The following is a 25,744-nucleotide window of genomic DNA, read 5'->3' on the forward strand; positions in this document are numbered from 1 at the left end:
AAATTGGTGGGATTTTGCTTTAGTGTTGTGCAGCAGAGAATCTGTTACTTTTGGTAATTATTGAACATGTAAATGAAACTACCATTTGTGTTTAGAGTGTCTTTCTGATAAAATTAAATAGTGGCAGTATCTTTAAACAAAAATAGCCCTCATGAATGAGATAGAAGTGCCTTTTTTTTCTTAAAGAATTATCTGAAATATGAAGAACGGAGAAATCTTAACATCAATAGGCTCCTTCATAATTTTCCCGGTACTAAAAAAGAAAAGAAGCTTGTTATTTTTCACCTGTGTTCCTAATGTCAATCTAGAACAACCTACTTTTCCTCTGAGATAATTAATTCACACAGCAGTGTTGAACCCCTGTGATCACATTATTGAAAATAAGGTGGGAAAGGTCTTTGCTGTCATCACTGTGTAGTGTAAAAGCAAGTAAACAAACGTGTAAAACAAGATGATTATAGATAGTGGTGAATGTCTTTAAGAAATAAAACTCAGGTGCTGGAGCAGTGAGGCGCTTTTCATAACATGGTCCTGGGGAGCCTCAGGGTGGACACCTGCTCAGGAAGAGCCAGCCCCTGAGGATGTGAGTGCCATGGTCAGCCCAAGGGCATCCCAGAAAAAGATGCCCATGCTGCTGGGGTATAGGTAGTAGGAGGAAGGTGACAGAATAGGACGGCAGAGGACCAGCAGGGAATGATGGCTTTGGAATGATGGGTGGAATGAGGGGCTTTGGCTCTGGAGAAACAGTTTGTTATTCAGATTATTAAAGGAAAATGCTGGAGTATTTTAAGCAAATGATTGACATAATCTGGTATAACTGCCACAAATACCACTCTGATTACTGTAAAAAATAGATTGTAGGGGCAAGAGTGAAAACCTGTGCCTTGAAGGTTAATATCTTGATTTTAATAAATGATCATTTTGTAAATGTAAAGGGAAGGTGGGTAAAAGTTATATAGGGACAATACTAATTTTGGAACTCTTCTGTAAGTCTATAATTATTAATAATTTTAAAATAATTATTAAATTGTAACCAAAATACTTTATACCTTGAAATAAACAACTAAAATTTTTAATTAAATACAGTACCAAGAGCAGATGAATTCAGAGAAAGAAAAACAGATGCTCTCAGTAACATGACTTTGGGGCATAGTAATTCCGTGGAATCCATCCTAGGCTGCATCAGTAATGTGAATTTGGTGATTGTCCTTCATACAGCCCTCCACGTGATTCTGAAGCCTGATGGTGTATTTCAGAATCATTTCTTTGAATAAGTTCAGTCTTCACAGTGCATACTTTGTAAACCGTTGTTTGCTTTTTTTGTCCCTAGCAACATCTCGAATCAGTGATGCGCACCTAGCTGACACAATGATTGGCAAAGCAGTGGAGCACATGTTTGAGACAGAGGACGGCTCTAAAGACGAGTGGAGGGGAATGGTCTTAGCACGCGCCCCTATCATGAACACATGGTTTTACATCACCTATGAAAAAGATCCTGTCTTATACATGTACCAGCTCTTAGATGATTATAAAGAAGGCGACCTTCGCATTATGCCCGATTCTAGTAAGTATAAATTGACAGCTTTCACTTTTGATACTTCAGAAGGAATTTGAATTTCAAAACAAGGTCTTTGATTAATTCTTACGGAGATACATTTAAAATTTTTAATTATTAGGGATAAGTGATCATTTTATTAGGCTGTAAAATTATTCACCCTCTTGCCAAGAATATTTTCCTTTCTCTGTTCTGAACTTTGGATTTTTATATGAACAGAATATATAATATGGGGTCCTTTGTGACTGGCTTCTCTCACTCAGCTTAGAGTTTTTAAGACTCATCCATGTTGTAGTGTGTGTCCATACTTCATTTCTTTTAATGCCCAAGTACAACTCCATTGAATAGATACACTATATTTTGTTTGTTCATTCATCTCTGGACTTGCCTTTTTGAATCTAGCCATCCTGGTGGTAGTAAAATGATACCTCATTGTGGTTTTGGTTTTCATTTTTTTGATGACTAAAGTTGTCAAGTATCTTTTCATGTGTTACTGGGCTTTTGTGTGTCTTGTTTGGAGAAATCTATTCGTGGCCTTGGCCTGTAGTTTCAGTTATGCTGTCTTTCTGTTACTGAGTTAGAGTCAGTAGTCTAGGTACAAGTCTCTTGTCAGATACATGATTTGCAGATACTTTATTTTATTCTCAGAGTTGTCTTTTTACTTTCTTGATAGCCTTCTTTGAAGTACAAAAGTTTTAAATTTTATGACATCCAATTTGTCTATTTTCCTTTCTGTTGCTCATGCTTTTGGAGTCATATCTAATAATCCCTTGCCAAGTCCAGGGTTATAAAGATTTACTTCATGTCTTTTAGAAGCCTTGTATATGTTGGTCTTTAATTCTTACTTAGATCTTTGATACATTTTGAGTTACTTTTTGTTTATGATGTGATGCCAGGTCCAACTTCATTCTTTAAGTTTTAAAATCAAGAAGTGAGAATGTTCCTCCCTTTCTTTCAGATTTTTTTTGGCTGTTCTTTGCAATTTCATACAAATTTTAGAATCAGCTTGTTGGTTTCTGCAAAGAAGTCAGCCAACTTTGTGTCAGGTATCTCTTGGTCAGTTTGGCATGAGGGTATTGCCATCTTAACAATGTTAAGCTATTGACCCATGAGCGTGGGATGTTTTTTCATTCATTGAGGGTTTTTTGTTTTTTTTTTTTTCTGTGAATAATGTTTTGTAGTTTTCTAAATTTTGCACTTTTTAAATGTATTTCCTAAGTATTTCATTCTTTTTGATGCTGCTGTGACTAGACTTATTTTCTTAATTTCACTTTTAGGTGAGTCTTTTTTTTAACTACTCAATAGCTTTTCCTCAAACACATGAAGTCTTGGCCTTAGACATAAGTGGCTGATAGACAGTGGGTATATTAGCAGTGTGATATCCTCTCTTCGTTTTTGTGTCTTTTTTTTTTGAGCTCTCCCTGTGAACATGCTGCTCAGTGAACCCACTCATGGTCATCTGGCCCTGATTTCAGCCTTCTTAGAGTTTTTCTTTTTAGTTTGTGTGTATTTGTTATAAATGTATAATGCAAAGTGTTGATATAGGCAAGAATTTACTAATGAGAGCATTCCTTAAAAGCTTTTCTCCAACCTATATGAAATTTTTAATGTTTTTGTAGAGAAATGTCTAAAGCAGGTACTATTGACTTGATAATAGAAAGTATGGGGTCATTTGCACTTTACCCATTGCCTGTACCGACCATGTCTTTATCCTCTCACTCCTTTCTTTTGAGTGGTATGCAAGTTTATTTGCTGTTAGAATCCGTGATGATGTTCTGATACAAAGAGCTCTATGGTGGCCTTTGTTTGAGTCTCTTGCTTCTTCATCATGTTTACTATAAAACGTATGGCAGTCATGTGTATGGGATTTCTTCATCCACATGAGGTGCCATGAAAGTGTGGTGTGGTATGATGCTGCTACTTGATGGAAGAGCGCTATTAAAGAAGAATTCAGCTTAGATTTCCTCTTTATTCCTCCAGGACTGATAACATGCTCATGTGGATTATTTGTATTACGTGAGATCAGAATTGCAGGTTTCGGATTATATCATTCAGTGAGAGAATTTATTATAATCAAAGAGCAAACTGCTGTTAATGTAAATAAAAGATATGGTCCAGACCAAGGTACATGTGGAAATTAAAAGGCACACTGCTAACTAGTGTGTCAAGATGACTGGCATAAGCATGGACAACCAGGATACCTGGTCTTAATACTTGAAGGCTCTCTGTTGCTCCGAAGGAAAGAGTTTGAGTTACTTGGGACCTGTAAGGGGTTTCTTAAAATAGAAAAATATATCTACCTAAAGAAACAAAAGACCTATATATAGAAAACTGTAAAACACTGGTGAAAGAAATCAAAGAGGACACAAATAGATGGAGAAATATACCGTGTTCATGGATTGGAAGAATCAATATAGTGAAAATGAGTATACTACCCAAAGCAATATATAGATTCAATGCAATCCCTATCAGGCGACCAACAGTATTTTTCAGAGAACTAGAACAAATAATTTCACAATTTGTATAGAAATACAAAAAACCTTGAATAGCCAAAGCAACTTGAGAAAGAAGAATGGAACTGGAGGAATCAACCTGCCTGACTTCAGACTCTACTACAAAGCCACAGTCATCAAGACAGTATGGTACTGGCACAAAGACAGAAATATAGATCAATGGAACAGAATAGAAAGCCCAGAGATAAATCCACGAACCTATGGACACCTTATCTTTGACAAAGGAGGCAAGAATATACAATGGAGAAAAGACAATCTCTTTAACAAGTGGTGCTGGGAAAACTGGTCAACCACTTGTAAAAGAATGAAACTAGAACACTTTCTAACACCATACACAAAAATAAACTCAAAATGGATTAAAGATCTAAATGTAAGACCAGAAATTCTTTAAACTCCTAGAGGAGAACATAGGCAAAACACTCTCTGACGTAAACCACAGCAGGATCCTCTATGACCCACCTCCCAGAATATTGGAAATAAAAGCAAAAATAAACAAATGGGACCTAATTAAAATTAAAAGCTTCTGCACAACAAAGGAAACTATAAGCAAGGTGAAAAGACAGCCTTCAGAATGGGAGAAAATAATAGCAAATGAAGCAACAAAGAATTAATCTCAGAAATATACGAGCAACTCCTGCAGCTCAATTCCAGAAAAATAAAAGACCAAATCAAAGAGTAGGCCAAAGAACTAAACAGACATTTCTTCAAAGAAGACATACAGCTGGCTAACAAACACATGAAAAGATGCTCAACATCACTCATTATCAGAGAAATGCAAATCAAAACCACAATGAGGTACCACTTCACGCCAGTCAGGATGGCTGCTATCCAAAAGTCTACAAGCAATAAGTGCTGGAGAGGGTGTGGAGAAAAGGGAACCCTCTTACACTGTTGGTGGGAATGCAAACTAGTACAGCCACTATGGAAAACAGTGTGGAGATTCCTTAAAAAACTGGAAATAGAACTACCATATGACCCAGCAATCTCACTCCTGGGCATACACACCGAGGAAACCAGATCTGAAAGAGACACGTGTACCCCGGTGTTCATTGCAGCATGGTTCATAATAGCCTGGACATGGAAGCAACCTAGATGTCCATCAGCAGATGAATGGATAAGAAAGCTGTGGTACATATACACCATGGAATATTACTCAGCCATTAAAAAGAATACATTTGAATCAGTTCTAATGAGGTGGATGAAACTAGAGCCTATCATACAGAGTGAAGTAAGCCAGAAAGAAAAACACCAATACAGTATACTAACGCATATATATGGAATTTAGAAAGATGGTAACAGTAATGCTATATGCAAGTCAGAAAAAGAGACACAGATGTATTGAACAGTCTTTTGGACTCTGGGAGAGGGTGAGGGTGGGATAATATGGGAGAATGGCATTGAAACTTGTATATTATCATATGTGAAACGAATCGCCAGTCCAGGTTTGATGCATGACACAGGGTGCTTGGGGCCGGGGCACTGGGATGACCCAGAGGGATGGGATGGGGAGGAAAGTGGGAGGGGGGGAACACATGTACACCTCTGGTGTATTCATGTCAGTGTATGGCAAAGCCAATAAAATATTGTAAAGTAAAATAAATAAATTTTTTAAAAAAAGAAATGTAACTGCCTAGCACCATCCATCCTCTTGCCAGTCTCTTCTCCCCTTTGTACATTATTTCTTCGTTGTTGACAGTGATAATTTGCTCTGATTTTTACATGTTTTCCTAGAATTTACAGAGTTATTGTTAGGTCATAGGGTGAGCAATGTTTTCTAACACTCAGATTTTCTTAGGGACTTTTAAAAAAAGTTCAGGTGCCCCATCTATCCACTGAGATTCAGTTGAGTTCACCTAGCACCTATTTTTATAGCATGAGAAATCTCTTATTTTGAAACTGGGTTAGGAGGACCATGTGTAATGAGATGAAGTTGAGGGAAAAAAGCTTTAAGGAGTCTCAAGATAAGGTAGGGATTCTTAGGCATTTTAAGTGTGTAGTACATTCTCAGTAATCCCAATAGGCATTGTCTCCTTTAAAATCATTCCAAAGTAAAGCAAGACTTTCTTTTACTGAAAGGAATTCGATTTATTATTTATTTTTGGCTGCATCAGGCCTTAGTTGTGGCATGCAAGATCTTCCTTGTGAAATGTGCAGGCCTCTCTCTGGTTGTGGTGTGCAAGCTCCAGAGCCCATGTCTCTAGTTGAAGCACCCATGGGCTTTAGTTGTCTTCTGACTTGTGGATCTTTGTTGCCTGACCAGAGATAAACCCACATCCCCTGCATTGGAAGATGGATTCTCAACCACTGGACCACGAGGAAAATCACCAATGCAGACTTATTTTTAAGAAGTTATAAAATACAACATTATAAATCAACTATATGTCAATACATTTTTTTTTTTTAAAAGAAAGATGTTATTATAGTTGGCAACTAAACAGCTTGGGAGTTGAGGCGAGGAACTGATCCCTCTGAGCAGTTGAAAATTTGCATATAACTTATGGGCAGCCCTTCCATTTCTGTGGTTCCTCTGTAACCATGGATTGAACCAATTGCAGATCTGATTACTGTTGGAAAAAATCCCGGTATAAGTAAACCCATACCAAACTCCTGTTGTTCAAGGGTGAACTGTATTTCGTTTTTTCTTGACCTTTTCCTTCTTTTAGTCCTTATTACTTCATTAGGTAATTATAGCTATAATTAATTATGAGCCAGAAGAATTTCTATTTATGATTTTTGGAATTGTTTACATATCTAGATTTTTGTAAATAAAGTTTTATTGGCATGTAGTCACACCATTCATTTATGTGTCATCTGTGGTTATTTTCACACAGAGAGATACAGCTGAGTAGTTGGTACAGAGACCATATGGCTTCAAGCCTGAAATATTTATTGTTTGGCCATTGAAGAAAAAGTTTGCTGACTCTTGGTCTAGAAAATCAAGATGAGTGCAGGATATTAAAAACATTTTTAAAAAATATTAGAATATGTGAGTTGGTGTGTATCTAAAAACTAACTTTAAATTCTTTTTTTTTCTCCCCCCCTTAAATATAGATGATTCACCTCCAGCAGAAAGGGAACCGGGAGAAGTTGTGGACAGCCTGGTGGGCAAACAAGTGGAATATGCCAAAGAAGATGGCTCTAAAAGGACTGGCATGGTCATTCATCAAGTAGAAGCCAAACCGTCTGTCTATTTCATCAAGTTTGATGATGATTTCCATATTTATGTCTACGATTTGGTGAAAACATCCTAGATGTCATCACGAACTTTACCAAATTTGTGGAACTATTAAATGTATAATTTGTAGACATAAAGACTTGATTGCTTTCCAGTTTAATGAAAGCTTAAATGTCCCTGCGAACCCACAATCTCTGCCAGCAGAACTGGTTTTGTTCTGAATCGTACAGATTTATGTGAACACAAAGCATTTTGTGTAAGGAACTCCTTCCTCTTAAAAGAAGTCTGTCTGTTTGGAAGGGAGTTACAGGCAAGTCTGGTAAAAGTTAAGCTAGTATCATAGTCATTTAAAACTGTAATAGATCTTATCCACTTTCCCCTTCACTCTTAACACACTCTGCTGCCACAATGCAAGCATAGTTTGGTTGCATTTTTGTTACTGCCTTTTTTTTTTTTTTTTTAAGATATATATGTATGTATATCTATCTACCTATCTATATCTGTGTGTATACATATATAATATATATATACACACACACAGATCTGTGTACACACACACACACACACACACACATACACACACTTCATTGGCAGTTCTTTCTTTGTGGATTGAGGTAGGAGTTAAATAATTGTCTCCAGTTTAACAGGAGTGCTTGACTTTATATCACTGCTGTTTATTTAAAAATTAAAACTGGGCACAGGAAGAACATGGGGACATTCAGCTTGTGTTGAAAGTCAGAAGTTCAGAGCACCATTTCAATCCAGAGGCTTTAAATTGTAAATTCAAACATGAATCACTTGTGGATGTTTAATGACCCACATTAGAATTTACAAAGCAATTAGAAATCTAGGTAAAAGGCTGCCTTTAATTTTAAGCTTTGTACATTTTTTGTTTACATATATTTTTTTTTTAATCTTAAATACTTTTTTAAAGCAAAGCCCAGGTACTTGGTCCACATTGTGTAATACAGGTGTATTTTGGATGATGCATTTGGTCCACTATTTGTACAAATCAGTAGTCTGGGTTTTAGTACATGGATTTAAAAGGCAACAGTATATCAGTGGATTATGTGTACTTGGTAAGTTCCTGGAAGAACATAGTACTTTTATATTAGAAATGTAAGAATGGCATTATTGTCTTTTACCAAGTTCTCTCGGATCCCTTTGTTATTATTACCGTTATTACTGGTGTATGATTATGGTCAGAAGGCTTCTCCCCCTCGACTTTCCCTCTCAAAGAATGTCTAGACAATTAACAGCTTAAATTCCTGACACCTTTTTTGGTGCTGTATGTTCTTGCTCATGGTGTGCTGATACTGTGGATTCATTCCGTTTGGTGGGTCCTGCCGCATCAGGGTCGGTCGCCTGCACTGGCTTGTGGGTGTGACTGATAGCAGCCCTTAGCCATTGAAACCTTCCCTGCAAGGCTGTTTGAACTAAAATAGAACCACAAAAGTGGTTTGTTTAGCAGCAAAACGTCAGCCTCTCACTTTGTTTTGGATGATCCCTGGCAGTTTGAAAGCTGACTGGGAGAAAGATGGTTTGTGAAACCAGTCTTGTAGAGGTTGAAAATCTTACCCAAGATTTGGGCAGAAAGCTTAAATACATAGACTGGCAATCAGACCCAGGTCTGTGGGACCCCTCTCATAGCTGCTCTTGATGATAAAGAGGTTATTTAGTTTCAAGGCCCCACTGTACGTGGTTTGACGCCCGTTTTCGCTTTCAGGAAGGCTTTGCCTTGTTGTGCTGGTGTACGGTAACCTTGTGCGCCATGTAAATCCAGCACCCTGCTTCTCTGCAGTGTGCCCTCACCCTGGGTGGTCGGGGGTGAGCTTCTCCATGCAGTGAGTACCTAGGTCTTAGGTGTTCATTCTGTGGTTGAAACAAGCGTCACACTACAGATCTGTTGTCTGTTCTGCTGGTGGCTCTTGTAAGAGTTTTCCTGCATGTGAATCTCAAGGCTGAGCGCAGCTCCCCGAGTCCAGGTGGACACGAATGGCCAAGAGAGTGAATTGTCCAGTGTGCGCTGCAGGAACAGGACACAGTGACTGTAGGCTGAAAAATGAAGTCCTTTGGTGGGATCCTGAGGGTTGGGTCAGTTGAAACATTCTTTGCATTACTTAATGACTTGCATTGTGGTTTTTCTGCAAGTACCTTTAGCAACTTTTAATATACCACATGATCTGCCACTCTCTAGATAAATGTGACATGTGATTTGTTTTCATTATTATTTTAATCATTGTTCCATTTATTGCCTTTAGGGTTGAAGGAAGGGGAAGGGGTTTTATGTTGATGTTTTCCCTTTTTTTATTTTTCATTCTTTTTCTTTTGGTGGCTTAAACCACACTTCCTGATGCCGTGACTAACTCTGCTTCCCAGCTGAGTATTTCAGGCTTCATTTAGGCTCATGTTTCAGATCTGCATGCATTGCTTGCATTTTCCTGGTATTGGAATGTTGGTTCCTTGTTCTAGGAATACAACATTAATTTCCAAAATTATCATGGGACTTGTGACAACACAAGACATGAATCTCTGTATAAAATGTATTGGCCTTTCTCATTGACCTGCTATAGTATTATTGTGTCGTGTGTGTGCGTGTGTGATGTCTGGCTGCCACGTAAAGCTTCAAAGGAAGACCTTAAAAGCAGACCATCCTTTTTTGCATGCTCTATTCTAAGTAGAATGTTCAATGTAACTAACTAAAATTGCATGTTAAATATATTTAGGTTTTTTGTTTTCTATCTTTGTTTTTATTTGTTTTCAGTTTCTGTATATTTGCTTAACTGTGCTGTTTTAGTGGTTGTAGGATATAAATGCACTGGTGAAGCAAATGTAGTGCCAACAGAAGGTGATTTTCCTGTTGTGTATGTCTTGCAGCATTTGAAGGGACTGTGCATTCTTAAAACAATCACAGTTGCTTCTAAACCAGATTTCATTTCTATTATTGTTTTACGTGCCAAACCCCGAAGTGCATTGGGCTTGAATCTCTGAACACCGTGGACCCATTAGAAGACTGTTTTGATTGTCACAAATTGTAGTGCCTGAAAACATTATTAAGCTGATTGTCTTAAAAAAAGAAAGTTCTCCAAAGACAAAACAGGAATAATTATTATAACAGAAAACAATTATGGTTGAAATGTCCGTGGTTCCTTGGAAATGCTGCGCTTTTTGTATTTTCCATCATTAGTGCAGTTGAACGAATGTGTATAGTTCAGAGGTCTTCGTGTTCGCATTTTAAAATTAGGTAAATGACCTCATCTTTCAAGCTTGAATTCATTTTTAATTTTAATTTTATTTTATACAATGTGTAGACAGTTCCCTGTTCTCTGCATTTAGAAGTATAAACAATATAAAGCTGTTAATTCTGTAAGTAATTTTTATAATTATGATGTAACTCTATCCTATCCTTAAAACATTTAAAATAAACCCTTTATGTGCAACTTTTGACTGTAAATTTTGTGCTTATGAGCAGACTGTGATGTGTTAAACCTGCTTCTGTGAAAAGATTTTTTGAAGTTTTACTTGAAGACTTTAACTAACCTTTTCCCCTCTTTTCCCCAATGTAAATGTCAGGTATACATATAGGAACAAAAAGAAGTAGAATTTTTATTTGAATGATAATTAATACTACCTGAAAAGAAAAGGGGCAATAATAATCAGTAGCCCCAATATATTATATAATCCAAAGTATTAAACTTTGTGATTAGCAATTAATATGAAATTTCAATTTATCATAAAATTTTAACTTAAAAAGAATTGTTTTAAATAGGATTAAATAATGTGTTTTATATTTTCATATCTTTTCTTGCTGTAATTGCATATTGCTTTTATTAATACTTAAGTACCAATTAGATTCTGCAGTGAAAAGTCTTCATTTTAAGCACCAAGGCATATAAGTAATACTGAAACTGGATGTACTCTGTTTTATCTTCCTGGATAATTTTATCAGAGGAAAAAGTAGAATTTATGGTATTTCTACACTTAATTAGATTTATTTATTTACTTAATGTTACCCATTTGGCCCAAGGATCTCTGGTTAAAGCTGGGACGGGACAGGTCACCTTTCCTGCTGGCAGAGCGGCTGGGGAGGCTTGGCGTGGCAGCCACAGTGGCCACTGCCAAGGCCATGGCCAGGGGGAGGCAGGATCACCTCTCAGGCTCTGGTGGGAGGAGCCACAGACAGATACAGGGAGGAGATGGACCAGGAAGCACAGGTGTTCACCCTGAGTGAGAGCTTACAGTTGTCTTCCTGAAGGTAAATCACTCATTGCAATAACTGAAGGTACACCTCCGGAAATATTTTTTCCCCAAAATAACAAGGCAGGCTTAGCCTAAAGGTGGGCGCTTGCTGACTGCTGCTTGTAAACTGAAGAACTGAGTCTAAAGCAGTCACCGTTGGAGGAGAATTGCAGGGTGGGCTTACTTTCCATTGTTTCTTCATTTGGTACTGTCAGCTCTGTGATAATAAAAGCGTTTGACACTAATAAGGCACTAGCAAAAGTGCTTAATAAGTACCTTACCAAGCGCTTTCCACCCATTTCATTTAATTCTTTCTGTTTTGGTTGTATATTTTGTTTTGCTGTTGGCTTTTGTGTGTGTGTGTGGTGGTGTTTTTTTTGCCATGCCACACAGCATGTGGGATCTTAGTTCCCCAGCTAGAGATTGAACCTATGCCCCTTGAAGTGGAAGCACTGAGTCTGAATTGCTCAACTGCCAGGGAATTCTCTTCATTTCATTCTTAATCCTGTGAAGAAGGCATGATGTTTTTTCATGTTGTGCTTATGTAAGAGAGGAGAGTGGGGTCCCTTGTCCAGGATTACAGAAGCAAATGAAACTCAGACCCCCAACGCTGTGCCAAGGCTGCAAGCTGCTGCATTCTGCATCAGAATTAAATTACTTCAGTGGAGTGTTTGTCACTAGAAGGTAGAAAGCTATGTCTCTTTATAGTGAGAATTATAACCCAAAATGATAGCTAATAAAAGATACAAAAATATCTATTATTTGGAGAGAAATTATACTGGAAGTATTTTTAAAATCTCCAGTACAAGAACGTAGGTACTATTTTATATTTTAAAGACAAGTTCAAACATCATTAAATTAATACTCCTGTTAAACCTGGACTTCTATCTAATTAGAGTAATTAGTTTGTCATTCATATATATATATATACATATATATATATATATATATATATATATACATATATATATATATATATATATATATATATAGTTCTTAGGTTGCTGAATTTATATGTAGTTCTCAAGTTCTTAAGCTGCTGAATAAGTGAGTCTAAACTGCTTCTCCAGACATTCTTAGATAGTCTCTGTCCTTACATTGGCCATAAAGCTCCTAGGTTCAGGTAACTCAGTGGCAGATGGTTTTGGGATACTGCCTTGGCACATTATTTTGATTAAAATGATGCTGCGTTCTTTCTGCTCAATTTTTATGTGAAGGGCACTGGACCAGGCGGTGTGTTGACACCAGTCAGCTCTGGTGATAGCGGCCCGGAAGTTTGGGTCCTTGCCATGTATTTCTTTTTTACGTTGGCTGTCAACAGTAGGTGAGTAGGCTGCTATGTGTACTGTAGGCACATTCCTGCTTCTGTTTTTATCTCCATCCTCCTCCATTACTTTGAGTTTACGCCTTGAAAAATTCATCCTCTGGGAAAACATAAGAGCTTGAAATACCATGTGAACTACCTGGAAATCCTTTATAGGGTTGGCATATTACGTAGAGCTTTTGAATTTTGTGTCTTCATGTTGGAACCATGATGTGAAAAGTAGAAAAGGAAGACCGTTTAAAACCATTGACATTAACGTAAAGAGTTAACAACTGAAGATTGAAATTCAGCATTCTAAATTATCTTCACATATTGATGGTGAAAGGAGCTTTAAAGCTTTTGCCTTGAATTTGTCTCCTAAAGGATCTCTCTGTAAGAAATCTGGACATGACTGCGTGTGCCCTGCACTTTCCCACTAGAAAAACAAGGAGAGTAGTCCCTGGTGACCCTGGCTTTCCCCACAAGAGTTAGACTTTGTGGTGGACTCTCTGTGTGTCTGATTTATGGGGGACCTATTCTGAGCAAAGTACTGCTTCACGTCCTGTAGTACCATGGCCAAGTAGTTTTAACCACTGATTTTGTCTTTATTCCAAATCTGATCTGTCACACTAGAAGGACAAGGTTGTGGTCCTTTTCAGACCAGTCCAGCAGAGGAGAGCAGTGAAAAACATGTCTGAAGGGATGGAGTCCACGGTCTGCATTGTCCTACAACCAGAATCACTGCTTCTGAGCAGTTTGTAAGGGGGAGATCACACGGAGTATAGGAATCTTAACACCCATTGATGGATGTCTCTAATTCACAGGCATTTGTTTTTTTAAAAAAAAAAGCTATTGTCACTGGCTCTTTTTAAAAATTTGATAATTGCAGGTTTTTAAAAAGGGCCATGCTCTGATCAAATTACATGTGGTAGACCAGTGGAGGATTTTTTTTCTCCTCCTGCTCTGCATATTATATGTATCAGCTCAGGCTGCTGTAACAAACACAGACCCGGGGGCTTAATAAACAATAGACTTTTGTTCTCTCTCAGTTCTGGAAGCTGAAAGTCCATGGTTGAGACGTCAGCAGGCTGGTTTCTCCTGAGGCCTTTCTTTTCGGATTGCAGACGTGTTCTCTCCCTCCATCTCCATCTTCACATGGTGTTCCCTGTGTCCATGTCCTGGTCTCTAATGGTAAAAACATCAGTCACATTGGGTTAGGGTCCACTGTAACCACCTCATTTAACCTTAACTGCTTATTTAAAGGGTTTCCCTGGTGACTCAGACTGTAAAGAATCTGCCTGTAATTCAGGAGACCCAGGTTTGATCCCTGGGTCAGAAAGTTCCCCTGAGAGGGCAGTGGCAACCTACTCCAGTATTCTTGCCTGGAAAATTCCATGGCCTATTTAAAGGCCCTGTCTCCAAATACAGTCACATTTTGAGGGAATGCAGTTCAATCCGTAGCACCATGCTGGATTTTCTTATTGTGAAGCTTACAATGGAAAAGAAATCTTATTGGGAGGGCATTATTTTTGACAGTCTTAATTATTTAAAAATTAATACTAGTTCTGGTTTTATATAATAGAGGTGGATAAATTTAGTGTACTAAAAAGAGCATTAAAAAAAGAACCAAATCTCTTAGTTCTAGTCGCTCACTTTCTACTGGTGTGAACTTAGGCAGATTACTTAACCTTTGTACCTTCTTCTCATCTAGTTAGGGAGAATCCTGCCCTCCACACTGAAGATGCCTGTAAGTTTCCAATGATGCCAACCTGAGCCTGATGCAGGAAGGACGGACGAGTTCCTTTTGTGCTGGGAGTTCATTGAGTGGCGGACCCTTACACAGGCAGTGGCTCTGTCATTTCAGGCATTACCATGTTTTGCTTTGATTTTATAATCTTTGAGATCCTAAGTTTAGTTTCACTTACATAACGTCAGTCGGGAAGATATCCGTTTTTATGTTTTTTCAGAACACTGGCATCTCCCAGCATATGTAAAAATTTATAAAAAGCACTGCTGAAGGGTTAGTGGCTGTTCCACGTTTTTCATTTAATTGTGACTGAGAAGTAGACTAAAGGTAATCTTGATGGATAGAGCTTTGCTTATGTTCTCACATTGTCATAGGGTTCATGAACATTGAACTGCCTCAGTGCTTTTATTAAACGTGGTGCTAGAGGTTTGTGGTGTCAGCCGTGAGCCCGATTCAAGAGTAATTTAAACAGCGCCCACTTTCAGAATGATTTGCTGCCTATGAGGGGATATGTGTCTTTAAACCGGCATAGTAATGCCCCTTGAAATGTAACTGTTACGTACAATAGAGTAACGACCACTGTCCTCCCTCCCACCCCAGGCGAGGCCTTGGTTCACCGTGTCTTTAATCACCACCGTTGCTTTTTCTCTAATATGGTCTGAAATCGGTCCCTCTTTGGAGAGGTTTTAAAAGTTAATTATGTTTCTGCATGGTCACGGAGGTGGTGTGGAAATTTATGGGTATTAAAATTCACCTTAGTATTTGACATCCCCTCATTAATTTCTGGTATGGATATTTAACATTGGGTCCTACATTCTTAAGTAATGCCAACAGCTTTATTTAAACTGCAACAGAATTTAATTTTATTTTCATGGGTGCTAAAAGAAATAACCCTCAAGATTGTGAGAGAACGGTAGCTGGCAGCTGGTACGTAACTGTGCCGCTGCCTGTGTTCTTCCGTGGGGCGCCTGGGAAGTGGCTGAGGGTGTTTTGTCCTTCTGAGAAAGTGAAGACAGCAGGCTGCCTTCCTTTAAAGGGTTAACGTTTAGGGACCATTGTAGACCTTTGGTCTAGAAGTTATAACTGGAGGTGAGGGTTTATACAGACTTCTTAAGAGTGAAATTTCAAATGTTGCTATGTTGTAAATGTTTATTATAACCTGTACATAAGTCAGTTTTAACCTAATTCAGCTTTAATACTCCTCAGATAGTAGTAGAAATGTACATTTGCCTGTAGTATATTTTGTAAATATGGATAATATACAAATAGTTTTATAAGATACCTAAAATACTGTATAGGGCAAAACAGGTATACATTGTTACTTTGCCCTTGAAAATTCTCCACCCTTCAGTGAATTTTTAAGTCTCCTGTGGAAGATTGCTCTTTCTTTTTTTAAAAAAGAATTGTTATTTTTTAAATTAATTGATTTTGATTGGAGGATAATTGCTTTACAATATTGTGATGGTTTTCGCCATACATCAGCATGCATCGGCCACAGGAATACGTGTTTCCACCCCCCCCATCCTGAACCTACCTCTTTTCCCACCCTGTCCCTCTGGGTTGTCTTCTCTTCAGATGATATAAATCGATACAGTGTACTGCCACCTCAGAGAGACACTTCATTGAGATGGCTCCCAAAACTTGTGGTCACTGTTCTGTGGTTAAACTCAGCAGTCCATGAGTTTTATGGTGGTTATAAGTTGGGATTTTGGGGGACACTGTGGTTCAGCAGCTGGACATTACAGGATAACTTCGCAAGGCCTAGCAGAATTAGCCTTGGGCAGATAACCTGCACTCTGCTCTCTGCTCTCTATTTGAAAATATCTCTGTGCTCAGGTTCTTTGCATGATTTTTTTTTTTTTTTTTAACATCTGTGAACTCATTTGTTTATCCAGAATGTTATGATTTCCTGTTCATTAGGAAAGGGTAACTTTTTTTTTTTTTGCAAAACTTCCTCAGAATAAGTGACCTTATTTAAACCAGGACATTTAAACTAGTAGCAGAGTAATTTGGATAGCAGTTAGCTTGTATCTGTTCTAAGTATTACTATATCTCAGGCCTCCCACTGTGCACCTGCTTCAGCAAGTTGCCTTATATCAACAATTACTTTGGCCGATGAACATGGAAGTTTATGAAGGTGTTTGTTCCTAACCAGTGTCATGCCTAATAGGCTGTGCCCCATGGAGTAGATTCCAACTGCCATATACGCATTTTAGTTCTCTGTGACACTGAAGAAGGGTGTGGTGTAACTTTTAGAATGAGAAAACAAAGTAAAATGTAAATTGCAGCATGTTCTCAGTCAAAATTCTCCCAGCCAACCACCATTGACCAACAGACTGCTAATACATGGGAATCCACTAGGGCTGTCACTGCCCAGCCTCCTCCAGCCAAGGGCTTTCTTTGAGGCAGCAGGACAAACTCGTGTTCCTTGTTCTAGCAGGATTTGCTGGGCTGCGGTCAGGACTTGCCTGGTTGGGTTGTCATACCTGTGCTTCTCAGGTTTTACGCACACTTTATGGTTTTATCATGAGGTGCGAAGTTACATTTCAAGTTACTTACCATTACTATCAGAAAAATCCAAAATCTTTTCCTCAGTTTCTGTGTCTTTATAATTTAAAATACTCTAAAATCGTTTGTCATTTGTTTCCAAAGTGCTTAAAACCATTCTGATTTCACACAGAATAAGGGTGAAAGGCATGATTTTTGTCTAGATGCCATTTTACTACAGTAGCTCTGTTTTCTTATCTCTATCTCCTTTGGAGAAAAGACCAACTTTACTTGCTTTATCTTTCTGATATGGGAGAATTTACTGGATTTCAAAATATTTTAAATATTTTGAGAAGAGGAACTATTAAAATGGGACCTTTGTGTACCAGCTTTTAAAAGTACTTTCATCATACTGTGGAAAGCATCCTAGGTTTGGCGTGGTAGTTTTTATGCTCCTTCAGCACTAAACTGAATTAGAAATTTTTCAGAATTTATTTGAGGCTTTTACTCTGAGGCTGATTGTTAATTTTTCCAAGAAAATTGTTTGTTTTGTAGCTAACCGTACTAACAAAATTCCTTTGCACTTTGTTGAAACCATAATTTCCATAAATTAGACTTCCTTTTTTTTTTTCAGGGTCATGTTAATCTAATTTTGTGCTTAATTTATTTCCTTTTTATGATCTTTAAAGGCGAAATTTTAAGATTCTTGTGCCACAGATTTTTTGAGATAGTAAAGTCCTATCTAGTCCCCTGGGAAGTACTAACCAGAGTATCCTTTTGAAAGAGTTCTGGTGTGATGTTATTTTGAGCAGAAAATCCCCCCACAAGGGAAGTATATGAAAGTGTGTTACTGAAAGAAGGAGTAAACTAATACAGTGCCTCCCGTGTGTTAGAAGAAACACTCTGAGCAGACCCATCTCAGATTCACCTGAGAGTCCCATCTTTAAATGGCTCTCCATCTCAGGCTGTCTGCCAGCTCCCGAGTGCCTGACAGATGTGTGTGAAGCTGAGTGCTTGGGCAGAGGCCCACAGTGGAGTCAGGAGGGCTTCCGTTAGGGCCTCTCACTGCCCGCAGAGCATGTCCGTAACATTGTGACTGGTGTCACTAAGAGCTGGCGCTGTCATCCCTCACGGCATCTGTAAAGTCGAGGGAGCAGCCCAGGCCTCAAGGGCCAGTGGTGAGTGTAGTCCCTGGTAAAGAGATTGTGTCCTGTCTGCTGGACATTGAGATGGCACTTAAATCTCAGGTCACCATATCCACCTACCCCCAACTTCTTCCTGGAAGGAGGAGTAGTGAGATAATTGCTCTCTTTGCACAAAGATCAGTTGTGTAACCACTGTCTCAGTTACACTCCTATTGTGAATGGTCAGGAGGCTTCAGAAGAAAATGGTAATACATAAGAAGTGTCAAGTGCAAATCCCAAGTGACCATAGTGGATTTACAGCTTTGAGAGATGGTCCTCCCTGACTGTTAATGGAGAATGTGTTTGATGGTGGGTTTGCTGTGGCAGCTAGGCACACTTCTCATTTTTCAACGTGGGAATTCTTTCTCTGAGTGGTGCCTGTGAAGGCCAGTGAGGATCTAATAGCTCCCTTTCAACTTAGTACCACACATTGGTGACCAGGATTGCAGAGAAAAGAGCAGCTACCCAGCCCCAGGTTGCCTGTTGGAGCTGATAGCTAAGCAGGTGCATTTACTGTGGTGAAATGTTGGCTGATGTGACCATTTTCTCTCACACAAATTGGTCCCAAGTCTCTTAGTGCTTTTATTTCCCTAGCCCTAGAGTGAAAACCACAATCACAGAAAACTAACCAAAATGATCACATGGATCACAGCCTCGTAAAACTCAATGAAACTATGAGCCATTCCGTGTAGAGCCACCCAAGATAGATGGGTCATGTTGCAGAGATCTGACAAAACGTGGTCCACTGGAGAACGGAATGGCAAACTGCTTCAGCCCTGAAAAGCCCATGAACAGTTGGAAGAGGTGAAAAGATATGACACTGAGAGATGAACGCCCCCAGCTAGGTAGGTGTGCACTATGCTACTGGGAAAGAGTGGAGAAATAGCTTCAGAAGAAATGAAGAGGCTGAGCCAAAACAGAAACGATGCAGTTGTGGATGTGTCTGGTGGTGGAAGTAAAGTCCAATGCTGTGAAGAATAATATTGCATGGAAACCTGGAATGTCAGGTCCATGAATTAAGGTAAATTGGAAATGGTCGAACAGGAGATGGGAAGAGGGAGCATCAACATTTTAGAAATCAGTGAACTAAAAAGGACAGGGATGGGTGAGTTTAATTCAAATGACCATTATATATACAGCTGTGGGCAAGAATCCCTTGGAAGGAATGGAATAGCCCTCATAGTCCACAAAAGACTGAAATGCAGTACTTCCATGCAATCTCAAGAATGACAAAATGATCTCGATTGTTTCCAAGGCAAAACCAACATCACAGTTACCCAAGTGTATGCCCCAACCACTCATGCTGAAAAAGCTGAAGTTGAACAGTTCTGTGAAGACCTACAAGACCTTCTAGAACTAACATAAAAAAAGATGTCCTTTTTATCATAGGGGACTTCACTGCAAAAGTAGAAAGTCAAGAGACCTGGAATAATAGGCAAGTTTGGCCTTGGAGTACAAAATGAAGCTGGGCAAAGACTAATAGTTTTGCCAAGAGAATGCACTGGTCATAGGACACACTCTCTCCCAACAATAGAAGGGACGACTCTACACATGGAAATCACCAGATGGTTCATACCAAAATCAGATTGATTATATTCTTTGTAGCTAAAGATGGAGAAGCTCTATACAATAGGCAAAATCAAGACTGGGAGCTGACTGTGGTTCAGATCATGAGCTCCTTATTGCAAAATTCAGACTTCAAGTAGAGACAATCACTAGGCAATTCAAGTGTGACTTAAATCAAATCCCTTATGATTACACAGTGGAGGTGATGAATAGATTCAAGGGATTAGATCTGATAGAGTGCCTGAAGAACTATGGATGAGGTTCGTGACATTGTAAAAGAAGTGTTGACCAAAACCATCCCCAAGCAGGAGAAATACAAAAAGGCCAAATGGTTGTCTGAGGAGGCCTTGCAAATAGCTGAGAAAAGAACAGAAGTGAAAGGCAAAGGAGAAAAAGATATACCCATCTGAATGCAGAGTTCCAAAGAATAGCAAGGAGAGATAAGAAAGCCTTCCTCATTAATCAATGCAAAGAAATAGAGGAAAACAATAGAATGGGACAGACTAGAGATCTCTTAAATTAGAGATACCAAGGGAACATTTCATGCAAAAATGGGCACAATAAAGGACAGAAGCAATGTGGACCTAATAGCAGAAGATACTAAGAAGAGGTGGCAAGAATACACAGAGGAACTATATAAAGTCTTAAGGACCCAGATAACCACGATGGTGTGATCACTCACCTAAGAACTCTCAGACATCCTGGAATGCGAAGTCAAGTGGGCCTAGGGAAGCATTAGTAGGAACAAAACTAGTGGAAGTGATGGAATTTCAGCAGAGCTATTTCAAATCCTAAAAGATGATGCTGTTAAAGTGTTGCACTCAATATGCCAGCAAATTTGGAAACTTAGCAGTGGCCACAGGACAGGAAAAGGGCGGTTTTCATTCCAATCCTAAAGAAGGGCTATGCCAAAGAATGTTAAAACCACACAGTTGCACTCATTTCACATGTTAGCAAGGTAATGATCAAAATCGTTCAAGCTAGGCTTCAACAGTACGAGAACTGAGAACTTCTAGATGCACAAGCTAGGTTTAGAAAAGGCAGAGGAACTAGAGATCAAATTGCCAACATTTGTTAGATAACAGAAAAAGCAAGGGAATTCCAGAAAAACACCTATATCTGCTTCATTGACTATGCTAAATTCTTTGTGTGGATCATTCTTCAAGAGATAGGAATAGCAGACCACCTTACCTGTCTCCTGAGAAACCCATATATAGCAGGTCAAGAAGCAACAGTTAGAACTGGACATGGAACAACGGACTGGTTCCAAATTGAGAAAGGAGTACAACAAGGCTGTATATTGTCATCCCGTTTAATTTCTATGTTGAGTACATCTTGGAAAATGCCAGGCTGGATGAAGCACAAGCTGGAATCAAGATAACTGGGAGAAATATCAACAACCTCAGATATGCAGATGACACCACCCCTATGACAGAAAGCAAAGAGGAACTAAAGATCCTCTTAAAGGTGAAAGAGGAGAGTGAAAAGGATGGCTTAATACCCAACATTAAAAAAACTAAGATCATGGCATCCAGTCACATCATTTCATCACAAATAAGAGGGAAAAAAGTGGAAACAGTGGCAGACTTATTTTCTTGGGGTCCAAAATCACTGTGGATGGTGACTGCAGCCATGAAATAAAAAGACACTTGCACCTTGGAAGAAAAGCTATGACAAATCTAGTCAGCGTTTTAAAAAGCAGACAAAACTTTGCTGAGAAAGGTCCATCTAACCAAAGCAATGGTTTTTCCAGTAGTCATGTATGGATGTAAGAGTTGGACCATAATTCAAAGTCCAGGAGTTGGTGAAGGCTCAGGGAATCCTGGCATGCTGCAGTCCATAGGGTTTCAAAGTTGGATATGTTAGCAACTGAACAACAACAACGATTTCTTCGGCTGAGCGCTGAAGAATTGATGCTTACGAATTGTGGTGCTGGAGAAGATTCTTGAGAGTCCCTTCAAAAGCAAGGAGATCAAACCAGTCATTGCTAATGGAAATCAACTTTGAATCATTCCAATCATCCGTCATTGGAAGGACTGATGCTGAAGCTGAATCTCCTATACTTTGGTCACCAGATGTGACGAACTGAGTCGTTGGAAAAGATCCTGATGCTGGGAAAGATTGAGGGCAAGAGGAAAAGGTGGCAGCCGAGGATGAGATGGTTGAATGGCATCACCGGCTCAGTGGACATGAGTTTGAGCAAGCTCTGGGAGATAGGGACGGACAGGGGAGGCTGCTGTGGTGCAGTTCATGGGGTCGCAAAGAGCCCGACATGACAGCGATTGAACAGTTTCTGCATGTGCTACTTTAGGAGGTTTCTCCGTATCAGTTTCCAGTTGCTGTCATTGCAAGGGAATTCCTTCTCCACAGTCATAACTGGGAACACGTTGCTATTCCTCGTGGGCATTTTGCACGTCCTTTGCAGTCTGCCCCTGCCGTCCTGGTGTTTCCATGGCCTGGGTGTTTTACTCAATAAGTTAGTGGTTGGCTAATGCCACCCACAGCCTTGACCTCAAGGGCAGTGACCACCAGTTCCTCATTTCTTCTCAGGTTTGGGTGTGCTTCCTCCTTCAAGATCCAGACAAGAAAGACAGCTGCATCCAGATGCAAAGGTAAGAGATCCACCTTCCACGTTCCAGTGGGACTTACTCTCCATTCTTTGTGGTTACTGTTACTTGGTCCCTAAGTCGTGTCTGACTCCTTGTGACCCCATGAACTTGCAGCATGCCACATTTATGGGAGATCATCTCTAGGTTCTGCTGACTACACTTTTCCGTGAGAGCTTTGTTTCCCCTAGTGTGCACCATGTGTTCCAAAATGTGTAGTGTTTCATGAAAACTGAAGCCCTAAAAAGAATGCCCACACTCTAATGAGGACAAATGTTCATGCTTAGGAACTGGTTGCCATCTTTCACAGCATAGGAACATAAGATTTTGAGTCCGGGGGGAAAGGCAGCCAGGTGATGCCCACCTCTGTTCTTGTGGCAGCCTTGGCCTTGACCTGTTCTTTGTTTTATGACCCATGTCTCAGAAGCCTCTGATGCTAGTCGTTTCAAAACTGCTTTATTTCATGTCTGTGTAGATGTATTCGTCTCTCTGAATATCAGTGATATTCTTGTCTAAATTATGTACGAAAGAGTAAAACCTAATATCAGTCCTAGGTTATAATGTATTTTTTTTTTTTAAATAATAATGTATTTTGGAGAGGTTGGTCACCACAACAGAGAATTAATGGTTAATGGGTGAATCACACTGCCTCCATCCTTCTCTCTGTCTGGGACCCACAGCCGTATGGATTGGAAGGCCTCCTCCAAGGGTGTGTCCTGACTTCACAATAAGTTGAAATTGTCTTTTAAAATCCACAAATCCACAGTTGATCATTTCTAAGGAAGTCCTTAGAAATACGGTTGCCTGGTGGTTGCTATTATGAAATGGGATTTACTGGTACATCTTTGAATGAGACATGAAAGCCTCTCAAGAATAAAAGGTGTTTTTTTCCAAGGGGCACACCACACAGCTTGTGGGGTCTAGTTTCCGAACCAGAGATTGAACCTGTGCCCTCTGTGGTTTAAGTGCAGAGTCTTAGCTGCTGGACTACTGGGGAATTCCCTAAAAGGTGGTTTGGATTTGTGGATTAAGGACCTAGAAAGAGAAGCTTGCACCCTGTGGCTTGCAGAGGAATATGCTGGAGAGATGTTATGGACCCTTAGTTATCACTTACCCCTCATCCGCTGATGGCTACCAACACAACGGTGAGCAATAAACCCTTTCTAAGGGAGTAACAAGCAACTCAGACCTAACCAGCGTAAAGCAGCTGAAATCAGGGTAAAGTATTCTGAAATGACCTTGCATTTCAGAAGAACATCTTGGAAGAATCCAAGATGGAGAGAAATGCTGGGTAGAACAGGAATATTGCAAGCATTTCAGAGTCAGATTTCCTCAGGCCTTTAAGGGATCAGAGATACTGCTGTTCAGTCTCTCAGATGTGTCATACTCTTTGCGACCCTATGGACTGCAGCACACCAGGCTTCTCTGCCCTTCACTGTCTCCCAGAGTTTGTTCAGTCATGTCCATCGAGTCAGTAATGCCATCCAACCATCTTGTCTTCTGTCGTCCCCTTCTCCTCCCACCTTCAATCTTTCCCAGCATCAGGGTGTTTTCCTGTGAGTCGCCTCTCCGCATCAGGTTGCCAAAGTATTGTAGTTTCAGCTTCAGCAGCAGGCCTTCAAATGAATATTCAGAGTTGATTTCCTTTAGGATTTACTGTTTTGATCTCCTTGGTGTCCAGGGGACTCTCAAAAGTCTTCTCCAACACCACAGTTCAAAAGCATCAATTCTTCAGCGCTCAGCCTTCTTTATAGTTCAGCTCTCAAATCTGTTCATGACTACTGGAAAAACCGCAGCTTTGACTATGTGGACCTTTGTCAGGAAAGTAATGTCTCTGCTTTTTAATATGCTGTCTAGGTTTGTCATAGCTTTTCTTCCAAGGAGCAAGCATCTTTTAATTTCATGGCTCTCCCGCAGTGATTTTGGAACCCAAGAAAATTTAAGTCTGTCACTGTTTCCATTGTTTCCCCATCTCTGCCACGAAGTGACGGGACCAATGCCATGATCTTAATTTTTTGAATTTTGGGTTTTAAGTCAGCTTTTTTGCTCTCCTCTTGCACTTTCATCAAGAGACTCTAGTTCCTCTTCGCTTTCTGAAACAAGGGTGGTATCATCTGCATATCTGAGGTTGTTGGTCTTTCTCCCAGTAATCTTGATTCCAGCTTGTGCTTCATCTAGCCCGGCATTTTGCATGATGTACTCTGCATATTAATTAAATCAGCAGGATGACAATATGCCTCCTTGATGTACTTCTTTCCAAATTTTGAACCAGTTTGTTGTTCATGTCCAGTTCTAACTGTTGCTTCTTGACCGGTATACAGGTTTCTGTATCTCATATCAGAGATATTAACATCTGACAAAATAAGGACTCCAAGGAGAAGCATGTGTGTCTGCATGAAGACACTTGATAGAAACTTGAGCCCATGGTACTGTAGGCTGTGTCTCCCCCAAATTCCTGTGTTAAATCCTGATGCTCCATGTGATGGTATTAGGTGGACCTTTCAGAGGTGACTGGGGCATGAGGGTAGAGCCCCTGATGGGATTGGTGACCTTACAAAAGAGACCCTCGAGATCTCCCTTGCCCCTTCCTGTGTGTGATGGTGGACAGCGGTAAGTCAGCCGTCTATAAACCAGGAAGTCAGTCCTGCTGCTGGTGCCTGGATCTTGGACTTATAGCCTCCAGAACTGTGAGCAGTTCTTGTCTATAAGCCACCCAGTATTTGACTATGGGTCACAGCAGCCCAAGTGGACCAAGACATAGCAGTTACTCAGATTTATCCGGCAGCAAAACACCATGTGTGTACGTGCTGGGACACTGGTTGCTCTGTGTGTATGTTTCATATATGAGATATAAAAATCTTAGAGTGACTTCTTGAAGGTTAGGCACTATCATCATTTTACGATGGGGCCACTTGAGTGTCTGAGCAGTAAGACCCAGACCTGTGCTTGCACTGAGCAGCTTAGACAACGCTGTCCAGTAGAATCTTGGGGGATGAGGGACATATTCTGTCTGTGCTGCCCAATGCGGTAGCTGCATGTGGTTTCTAAGCACCCAGAATGGTCCTTGGGGCTGAGAAACTGAATTTTTAATTTTATTTCATTGTAAGATAAATAGCTACATGTGGCCTATAGCTGCTGTGGCAGATAGTGCGGATAAGGCCTTAGCATAACCTAACCCGGGTGATTGTGTCTCATTGCTGTTCTGTAAACTGTACAGGTAAGTCTTGATACTATGTATTTGTCATTAGATAGGGTGCATTCCATGCATTTCAGTGGTGGCCATCTGCCTCCTTCCTGTTTCTCCCTGTAAGTTCAGTGTGACTTTTCGGGAGCTTCAGTTCAGGAGCAAAGGGTCTTCGAACAGTGGGC

At 39.8% G+C, this 25,744-nt stretch overlaps 1 protein-coding gene across 7 annotated transcripts in view; it reads left to right on the forward strand.

The window, feature by feature from the left end:
- Positions 1 to 10,483, forward strand: part of SPIN1 (spindlin 1) — a 77,842-nt gene extending 67,359 nt beyond the window's left edge. For all 7 annotated transcript variants that reach the window (XM_061163547.1, XM_061163545.1, XM_061163552.1 and 4 more), the window contains 2 exons: positions 1,331 to 1,564; positions 7,120 to 10,483. In XM_061163547.1, coding sequence (XP_061019530.1) covers positions 1,331 to 1,564; positions 7,120 to 7,319 — 434 coding nt within the window. In that variant the 3' untranslated portion in view covers positions 7,320 to 10,483. The remainder of the gene's footprint in view (positions 1 to 1,330; positions 1,565 to 7,119) is intronic.
- The last annotated feature ends 15,261 nt before the right edge of the window (positions 10,484 to 25,744 follow it).

This window comes from Dama dama, chromosome 16 (genome assembly GCF_033118175.1).
Source record: "Dama dama isolate Ldn47 chromosome 16, ASM3311817v1, whole genome shotgun sequence".
NCBI lineage: Eukaryota > Metazoa > Chordata > Mammalia > Artiodactyla > Cervidae > Dama > Dama dama.